General features: G+C 51.7%; 1 protein-coding gene across 2 annotated transcripts in view; it reads right to left on the bottom strand.

Annotated features, from left to right (window-relative positions):
- Positions 1 to 6,206: 6,206 nt before the first annotated feature.
- IQSEC2 (IQ motif and Sec7 domain ArfGEF 2) overlaps positions 6,207 to 9,831 on the bottom strand; it is a 77,833-nt gene continuing 74,208 nt past the window's right edge. For both annotated transcript variants that reach the window (XM_087829546.1, XM_087829547.1), the window contains 3 exons: positions 9,576 to 9,749; positions 9,064 to 9,113; positions 6,207 to 8,470 (listed from right to left, as the gene is read on the bottom strand). In XM_087829546.1, the coding sequence (XP_087685672.1) occupies positions 7,505 to 8,470; positions 9,064 to 9,113; positions 9,576 to 9,749 (1,190 nt within the window). In that variant the 3' untranslated portion in view covers positions 6,207 to 7,504. The remainder of the gene's footprint in view (positions 8,471 to 9,063; positions 9,114 to 9,575; positions 9,750 to 9,831) is intronic.

Here is a 9,831-nt window from a genome sequence, read left to right as displayed (position 1 = left end):
TTGAGCAAGTCCTAACTTCTGAAACAAATGAGGATTATAATACCTACCTTTCAGGGCTGTTGTACACCACCTGGCACGTAGAAGTTCCTTGGTATCTGTTAACTGTTATTTTTATTTCTGAGAGTCAACAACCAATATGTCAAATCTCATTAAGAATCTCCTTTGTTCCAGTCACTGTGCCTAGTGATTTCATATATTTTTGTTTTATCTCCTGAATCCTTATATTACCTTGAATGTTTGGAATCTTTATCCTCACTTGGCTTGTGAAGAAACTTGTCCCAAGTAATACACATAGTAAGTGACATCTTTCCAGTTTTCTAGGTGTCAAGAGAAACCTCAGCCCCTTTCCATCAGAAACACAGGTGAATAACCCAAGTGAACAACTGTCTGGATGGGAAACAGAAAGCTAGGCGAGGTGATGCTAATAACAGCAAAATCACTAGCCTCTCATATGTGTAATATTGAACAGCCCACATAGCTCTTTCATACCAATCATTTCCCTTAATGTTTGCAGCAGTCTTGGGAAAGATGCAGGTCAATTTACCCATTTTGTAGATGAGAAACCATGTTCCAGAAAGATCAAACAATTTGCCTGCTGTTACACAGGAAGTTGCTGACTCCTGGTCAAATGCTTCCCGTCATTTGCTCTTACCAGGAATAGACCTGGGCAGGGGAAGGGCGAGGAGGATGAAGAAGGTGGGAGAACATGCCGAATCCTAGGCTGGGGGAAGTTCGGCCCCTTCTTCTGAAGGCAGCGCAGCGAAGGACAAAGAGCATGAATCAGGAGTTGGGGGACCAGGTTCCATCCAGTTCATTCATTCACAAATATTTATTAAATTCCTATTATGCACCAGGCATTTTCCTGGGACCTGGGAGTATAATGGTGACCAGGACAGTCATGGTCCCTGCTTTCCTGAAGCTGAAATTCACCCACTGAGGTCTGCCAAGTGCCTCACCTCCCTGAGCCTTGATTTTCAGATCTATCCAGTGGCGCTAGAATTCCTTCCTCACAGAGTAGTTACGAAGACTAGTGATAATGATGACTGCTGTTCATCAAGGGCCAGGCGCTATGAAATAGGTATTGTTATCCGTGTTTTACAGATGAGGAGACTGAAGCTCTGGGAAGTATAAATTACCCAAGTCACATGGCTAGTAAGTGGCAGAACCAGAATTCAAACACAAGTCTGACTGCCGTACAGTTCTACCTGTAAAAGTCTCAGACAGTCCCCCCCCAACACACACAGTAAGGTGCTCAGGAAATGGGTTCCTTTTCCAAGTCTCAGGTCTTGCTGAGGACCAACCCGAGTCTGGGCACTGCTGAGCTAAGAACTGGCAAGCACCAGGGAGCTCACCTTGGACTAGGGGCTGGGCATCCCCTGAGAGAGAGGGTCTGGCATGGAGCTGGTGCAGAGCTGTGATTAGAAGTCTTGGTGGGCTCTTGATCACACTCACCCCGTCCTTGTTTTCTGGATGAACTGGGTGAGTGTGACATTGTACCTCCCTTTTTATTTGTAAAATAATGTCCCTCCTAGTTCTGAAGTAGGTGTCAGCTGTGAGTTCTGACTCCTAGAGTTCTGGAATCCATCCCTCCTGCCATGCCATTTTCTAATCTACCCCTTTGAGAGCCAGTTACTATCTCTAGCCTGTATTAAAAGAGCCTCCTCAAGGTATCAAGGTGTGAAACTCATGGATATATATATATATATATATATATATATAGAGAGAGAGAGAGAGAGAGAGAGAGAGAGAGAGAGAGAGAAATATAGATGTACATTATGTGCTCAGTACATACGTTTAACAATAAAAAGATATATTCAAAATAATAATTCTAAATGAATTATAATAGTAGTGGATTATAACTTATTGAATAAAATAAAAATCCATAACTCCACATTGATATAAATAAATAAAATGAGTGAAAAGGGAAAGCTCTTTCTTAAAGGAATGATGGAGTTAGAAAATCATCAATAGATACTCAAACTTTTTTCAAATAAAAAAGCAAACTCCTGCCCTGGCTGGTTTGGTTCAGTGGTTAGAGCGTTGGCCTGTGGACTGAAGGGTCCTGGGTTCAATTCCAGTCAAGGGCGTGTACCTTGGTTGCAAGCTTGATCCCTGGCCCTGGTCAGGGCTCGTGCAGGAGGCAGCCAATCAATGTGTCTCTCTCACATCGACCTTTCTCTCTCTCTTTCTCTCTCTCCCTCCCTCCCTTCCACTCTCAAAAAAAAAAAAAAGCAAACTCTTAAAGCAGCTGCAACACCTAGTGCCCAAATCTTGGTTCCTAAGTGCCATTCTCAATCCAAAAGAACCAGGACTTCTTGGAAAAAATGGCTGATGCCAGGGTTGGGGCAGGGAAAGTATAAGATGGGCCTGGAACATCTCATGGTGCCAGAAAACAAGCAAATGTTCAAGGAAAGATGGGGACTTGCCAAAAGAACACAGGCGCCAACTTGGAGTACCTCTGGATGGCCAAATCTGGGACTTATGAGCATCAAAATAAAGAATGATATTAATAAAATAGGCAACCAAGGGTCCATGACAGGATATAAATAAGTAAATAAATGTAGGAGAGGGGAGAGCTCTCCCTTATAGTGGAAAGCCAGTTAGTACAAGTCAAAAGAGTGATGGCATTTGAAAACCACTATTTGGCTACCTGGAGAATCATCAGTGAATGCTAAAGCTGGTGGGTGCAAGTGTGAGGAGTACTAGGATATTTACAGTGTCAATGCATCACTCCACAAGATACTCATTAATTACAAAGGGAAAAATAGTAACTTTACAGTGGAGACACTATATGGCCCAATGTTCCACCTGGTCTTACTTTAGCTCCTACTGAGGCCAGGTGAGACAATCCTGTGACAACAGACGTATGAGGATACTTGGGCTGCCTCCCTCTGTGCTGTCACCCCTGGGTTGCCTTCTTCTGTTCCTTTCTTATTATTCCACAAACACATTACAGACTCCCACACCTCCATGCCTTTTCATAAGCTGCTCCCTCTGACAAATGCCCTTCTTTATCAGGCCAATTTGTACTGACCCTTCAAGACTCAGTGAAAGGCACAGTTCCAGAAACACTTCCCTGCCCTACCCCACCCCATCCCAAGTTGGGGTTTCCTCTTCTTTGTGCCCCCATGCAGTGCTTCCTTCTAGGCCTGTACTTATTATATTGTATTGACATAGCCCCACCAGGCTGTCCACTCCTCAAGGTCTTGTCCTGCACTGTTCAATATGGTAGCCACTACCCACATGTGGCTATTTAAATTTACATGTAAAAATTTGGTTCCTCAGTGGCACTAACCATGTTTCAAGTAGCCACATGTGGGTAAGAGTTACTGCACCAGATAGCGCAGTTACAGGACATTTCCACCATCACAGAAAGACCTATTGGACAGCACAGGTCTAGGACAAAGGTAAGAACTTTGTAAGATATTCTAGGACCTTTGTCCTTTGTTATGTGTAGTCCCTCCCCATCTCCATCTTTAAAGTGACTGGCAGTAGAACCTTTGATATGAGGACAGCCAAAGGGCTTATCTTCAGGTCCTCAAAGAAATTAGGGGAGGAGCTGAACTACCCCCTCCACAGTCTGATGAGTGAACCTCCAAGGGAGAGGGGGAAGGTGGGGCAAGGACAACCCAGTGCTGAGACTGCAATGAGGAGGGGAGGAGAACATCAGAAAGTGCTAAAGGAAACATGAGGATGTTCCAAAGAGACCCAAAAGCTTCCTACAAAAGGAACATCAATCAATAAATCAACCAAAGATAACTTACTCTAAGATTTAGCTTAGAAAGAACCATTCATTCATTCATTCATTGAAATCAGCCAAACTTTAGTGTTATCTGTGATGTACCAAGTACTGTGCTGGGCAATGCTGTGGACAGATATCATTCAGACCAGTGTCACTCCATAACCACTTATAGCCTGGTGGTAGAGATAATGATGTGAAGATCTCCAAAAAATGTGACCAAAGGCCCTTTTGTGAGGGATGGGTCCTTTAAGCCCATCTCACAGGGATGTTGGGGAGAGCATGTATGGCAAGGGAAAGGCACAGGTAAAATACAGTTAACCCTCGCCTGGCCAGCGTGGCTCAGTGGTTGAGCATCAACCCATGAACCTGGAAGTCACTTTGGAGTCTGGTCAGGGCAGATGCCCAGGTTTCGGGCTCGATCCCCAGCAGGGGGCGTGCAGGAGGCAGCTGATCAGTGACTCATCATTGATGTTTCTGTCTCTCCCTCTCCCTTCCTCTCTCTCGGAAGTCAATAAAGACATATTTTTAAAAATAAATAAAACTAAGTTGGTATTAAATTCAACTAACTTCATTAGTAAGATGTTAGTCATAATCTACAGGGCAAACACTAATAACAAAATAATAAAATGAAATAAATTGCAGTTAACCCTTGAACAATGGGGGGGGAGGAGTAAGGGTGCTGACCCACTGCAGATCAGAAATCCTCATGTAGCCCTGGCCGGTTTTGCTCAGTGGTTAGAGCATCAGCCCATAGACTGAAGGGTCCCAGGTTTGATTCTGGCCAAGGGCACGTACTTCAGTTGCAGGCTCGATCCTCAGCCCTGGTCAGCCCTGGTTGGGGAACACGTGGAAGGCAACCAATTGATGTGTCTCTCTCACATTGATATTTCTCTCTCTCTCCCATACACTCTCTGAAAAGCAATGGAAAAAATATCCTCGGGTGAGGGAGGGAAAAAATAGAAAAAAAAAAAAGAAATCCGCATATAAATGGACCCGTTCAGTTCAAACCTGTGTTGTTCAAGAGTCAACTGTACTGAGTTTGTAAATTACATGCAGGCCTTTTCAGGGAACAGTGAATGGATGTCCAAAATGTGGGCGAGGAATGAGAGTTAGGACTAGAGATCGGCTGGGGCCAAGTGGTGGAGAACCTCCAACATCAAGACAAGGAGTTTACGCTTGTTTCTGTAGGTGGCCGAAAACAGCTCACTGTGTCTGGCAGGAGGTAGGCATTTCACATGTATCTATTAACAATTGCCCTGTGAGATTATTGTCCCTATTTTACAGGTAAAACACCAAGCTCTGATGGGCTAGGTGACTTGTCAAAAGCAACAGTCAAGTCTGTGAGTGAGCCAGGATTTGAGTGCTAAAACTGAGCTTTGGAAAGACAAGCCAGCATCAAATTGAAGGTGGGAGAAGAGGGGGACAAGTGCAGCTTGGTGTACCAGGGAAGAAACAAAAAAGGGCTGATTGGACTGAATTCCTAACCCTCTGGGTCTAAGCTCTGCAAACACTTAGGTCTGTCTGGTCCTCTGGGAGGCATTAAATGCTTAGATGGCCTCAACTGCTGCTTTTGTTTAAATGTGCATATGAGGAAGAAAACAGGTATTGGTTCACGACGCTAAAGAGTAGGGTCATCCAAACCATGCCCTCTTAGAAGCCATTCCAGGCACCTAAAAAGGAACCAAAAATATTTACTGACTGCTATCTCCGGGGACCCTGCTGACCCAAACCAAGAGCCATTGCTTTGCCCCATTCCTCCTGGGCTGTGCCGAGGCCCAGGACATAAGCAGTTGCTGGACACGTGTCCATTTCATAGGGAGGCTGTTTGGAGAACTGTCTGTGGCCTTGGGAAAGGTCCTTCCCTGTCTGGGCCTGTTCCCTCCTCGGTAAACCAAAGGGAGCCCAGCTATTTGTTATCTCACATTCTAAGTATATACACAGAGCTCTTCTAACGTATCTAGCCCCTGGCTTCCTCGCCCAAGTCACTACTCTGCTCAAGGACAGAGATGCAGGCAGCTGTGGGGAGGGGAGAGGATTCCTGCCACAGGAAAGGTAAGTATCCAGCCAGTGAAAGGAAGAGAAGGGAACTAACTTGCTGAGCACCTACTCCACGCTGGCTGCTTGACATTTGTTACCTCTGTGTGGCAATGGCTCATCACCTCGTTTTAAACTGAGACACTCACTGAGAGAGGGTATGTTTCCCAAGTGCACATACCTAGCAAGAAAACCCCCCAGCATTTGAACTGGACCAACTCCACTGCCCAGAGCTTGTTACTCTCTCATGCAGACCATTAAATGAGAGAGGAAAACCTCCCTCACCCTAACCTCCTACCCAATCAAAGCATGTCACCCACCCAGTTTCCTGAGCTTCTCCATTAGACCCTCACCTCCCAGGGCTAAGGCCTCTCTCTCTATGGGCTGCACTGTGGGGGAGGGGGCATAAGGAGGAGGCAGAGGCCGGAGGTGAGCACAAGGTCTTTTATGAGGCATCAAATATACATTCTTATATACAAGGAGGAAAAAAGACAATGCCTGAGCCCCAGCTCCTGTCCATACAGCCCCTCCCGCCGCCGCCCTCCCCTGAGCCCAGGCCCCACGGTCCCTGGCCCTTCAGCCAGCCAGGTCTGTCTGTCCTTACTGCAGCCCATGGTGGAGAGGGGAGAGGGAGGCAGGAGCTGAGAAAGGAGCTGGAAATACGGGGCAAGAAGAGGAGCTGGAGTTTGTAAAAAATATATTTATAATAAATAAACAGGGCTGTAAAGGGGCTGGAGAGGCAGCAGAGATTTTGATGGACAGAAGGACTCAGGCATCTTGGCTCCCAGCCCCTGCTCTGATGGCTTCAATCTTTCCCTTGGGAGGGACATCTTGGGCTCATGGTGGCCCTCTGGGAGCCTCTTTCCCCAGGGCTGATGCTGGGTGCCCTGCCCCAGCGAGGTGTGTGTGGGTAACATCTGTAAAGTGCATTGTCTTCCGTTGTAGGTAGGGGAGGTGTAAGGGGAGGGCATGCAATATGGGTGAAGGAGGGCAGTGCCCTTCTCATCCCAGACCTGAGCCCCCCCCCAACCTGTCTGGACTTTGATCAGGACAACAACGTTGCAAGGAGAGGCAAGGTCCTGAAGCTGAGGGGTCTGGGCTGGGGTGGGGACTGGCTTTGCAAGGGCAGCACTGCCTCATCTGGGGGCAGCATAAGTGGGGGCCCACCCACCCAGTGCGAGGACAGTCTATGTCTCTGGCAGGCGGAGAGACACATGAAAATGTGGAGCCAGGCCCTGAGGTCAGAGAGAGAGCCGAGCCCGAAGGTCTGGCCACAACTCTACGGAGCTCCCTCCTAGCCACTCGTGGCCGGGGGCGCCCTGGGGAAGCCTTTGCCTTCACCCTTCCTGACACCTGCCCTTCCAAACCGGCCAGAGCCCACAGGAAGCTCACACTGGCCGGGAGGTCTGAGGCCACCCAGCTAGACCTGGAGGCAGGGAGGATGAGCAGAGGAAAAAGAGGATGAGGCTCCCCCAAAGGTCCTCAACACTCCCCAGGGCTCGAGCTGTGTCCAGGTTTCAAGTGGCAAGGATCCTCGAATCTGGGAGGAAACCCCATGGCAACTGTTGGGGGTTAGAGGAGGGGTGCCGAGGTAGGGAGGAAGTGGGGAGGAGGACATTTCTATGTGTATATATATTTTGGGAAAACTGAGGAAGCTGAGAGGGTGCAAGGCCCCTCGCCTGTGGAGTCCCCAGACCTCCCTGGGCCCCAGCTCACGCTCTCCATTCATCAGACCACGGTGCTGATCCGACTTGGCTTGGCCTTAGGGTTTCCAGTGGGTTGGTTGGCTGTGCCAGGGGGCCCAGAGGCGTGCAGTGGGCCATGGGGGGAGGTGGGCGGCAGGGGCGAGTGCGGGGTATGGGGTGAGGGTGGGGGTAGGGGTGGGTAGGAGGGGTGCGGTGGGATGGGTGAGTGTGGTGACAATGGTGACTGGGGGTGGTGGGGGTGGGAGTAGGAGCCCCCTGGTGGCCGGGATCCTGGCCCCCCAGAGGCCCCTGCTGCTGGCATCATCTGTGGGTGGTGGCTGAAGATGAAGTGCTTGGGGCCCTGTTTGTGAGCCGGAGGGTGCTGGGGGGCAGGACTGTACAGGGGCAATGGGGATGTGGGCTGGTGCAGGGGGTGGCGGCCATGTGGAGCAAACTGAGGGTGTCCTCCAGCGCCCCGTCTGGGAGCTCTGCCCGGCCGGCCCAAGGTATAGTGTTGGGGGCCTGGAACTGGGCCATGGGCGTGGAAGTGGCGATGCGGCCCCACAGGTGGGGCTGAGGCGGGAGGTGGTGGAATGGAACCCAGTTGAGGCAGGGGTGGGGGCTGCTGAGGAGGTGGGGGGAGAGGGGGTTGCTGGGGTGGAAGGTAGGGTGGCGGAGCAGGGCCTGGTCCTTGGCAATACTGGGCATGCAGGGCCTGGAGCTTGGACTGCCCATCGGGCAGAGCCCCCAGGCCACCGTGGCTGTGACCATGGTGGTGGTGGTGGTGGTGGTGGTGGGTGGAAGAAGCAGATGAAGAGGAGGCAGAGGCCTGGCCTGTTGGTTGCGGTGGCATCTGGAAGGGCCCCTTGCCCCGCTTGCTTCCAAATAGGGAGCCCAGGAAGGATGAGGAGTTGGACACCGGCCTCTGGCTCTTGTACTCCTCTGGCGGCGGGGGTGGGGGCGGAGGTGGCATCCTCTGGTGAGGGCGTGGACTGCTAATAACGGACCCCTGGAAGGGGGAGGGGGGGGAGTCAGGCCAGCCTGGACATCCTAAATCCCCAAACCTAAGCTCCCCCCCAGGCCCTGAAGGCTAGAGCTGGGGAGACGGGAAGCCCCACAGCATCATGAAAACAGTCCTGTACTTGTGCATGAAGCTCCCCAGCTCGCAGAGCTGTGCTGTCACATCCACTATCTCATCTGAGCCTCAGCTGGGAGAAGACAAATTAGCGGTCCCTCCTCCTCACCCCCATTTTGCAGGCAGGCAGAATGTTAGGCCCAGAGAGACAGAGTGACTCGCCCAGGCTCCAAGAGCAGGACTTGGAGGCAACAGCTCCTCGAGGCCCAACTCCAAGGGCTTCACTACTCAGAGTGGCCCAGGGGTTGACGGGGGGGCTCGGGAGAGCGGAAGACAGACTGAGAGACAGGCAGAGTGAAGACAGACAAGAGTTGAGGACAGATGGAGAGAGTGGTTGGCTGGGAGAGGTAGCCGCAGGGTTCCCAGCAGGGAAGAGGGCGGAGCAACAGGGCCCCTCCTCCTCGGGGGTCCACGCAGGGCAGGGCTGGGCTCATGCAGAGACGAGTTGGGCAGGAGCTGGCACTTACTTCGATGGTGCTGTCCAGCGATCCCACGCTGTTACGCCGCCCCCGCTTCCCTGCGCCCACAAGCAAGGAGCCCAACGTCAGAGTGGCAGCCCCCCTCCCCACTCCGCTGGGCTCTTGAGCTGGGCGCCAGCCTGGGCCCCTCCCGGGGACGGACACCCCTATTCCCTTTCCCCCGCTGAAGGGGGGGGAGGAGGAGAGCTGTAGAAGGAGGAGCAAGAGGAGGAAGAGATGGAGGAGGAGAGCTGGAGCGGGAGAAATAGAAGAGAGAGGAGGTGGAGCCACAGAGAGGGGCGAAGACTGTGGCCCCGCTTCATGCCCTGGCCCCAACCCTGGGCTCCACCTGTTCTGACCTGGCTCCGGGGGCCCCTGCAGCGCAGCACCCCGGGTTCTGGATGAAGGCAGGGGGCTGCGTGTGTGGCAGGTGCAGGGAAGGCAGCCAGTCAGTGCAAGGAGGCAAAGAGGACACCGGGTCCCACGTCTCCCCAGCTAGGGCAGGGGCCCAGGAGGCTTGCCTGCATCTGAGAGGTCTCGCAGGGAACTGCTGAGCGCGCCCCTTTTGAGCCCATCACCGGCTCCGTAGGTGTCCTCCAGGCTGCTGCGGGCCAGCGTGCCATTCACTGAGTCCTTGGCCCCTCCGGGCTGTGAAGCATTTGGCCGCATCATACCTTTCTGCTTCTCTAGCTCCGCTGGGTGGCAGGGGGAGGAGACAGGGATCCAAGGTCAGGAACAGGAGTGAGAGGACACCTGATTGACCCCAGGCCTCTATGG

The sequence above is a fragment of the Miniopterus natalensis genome, chromosome X (genome assembly GCF_054644295.1).
Source record: "Miniopterus natalensis isolate mMinNat1 chromosome X, mMinNat1.hap1, whole genome shotgun sequence".
NCBI classification, from domain to species: domain Eukaryota; kingdom Metazoa; phylum Chordata; class Mammalia; order Chiroptera; family Miniopteridae; genus Miniopterus; species Miniopterus natalensis.
This window is presented reverse-complemented; position numbering and strand designations above follow the sequence as displayed.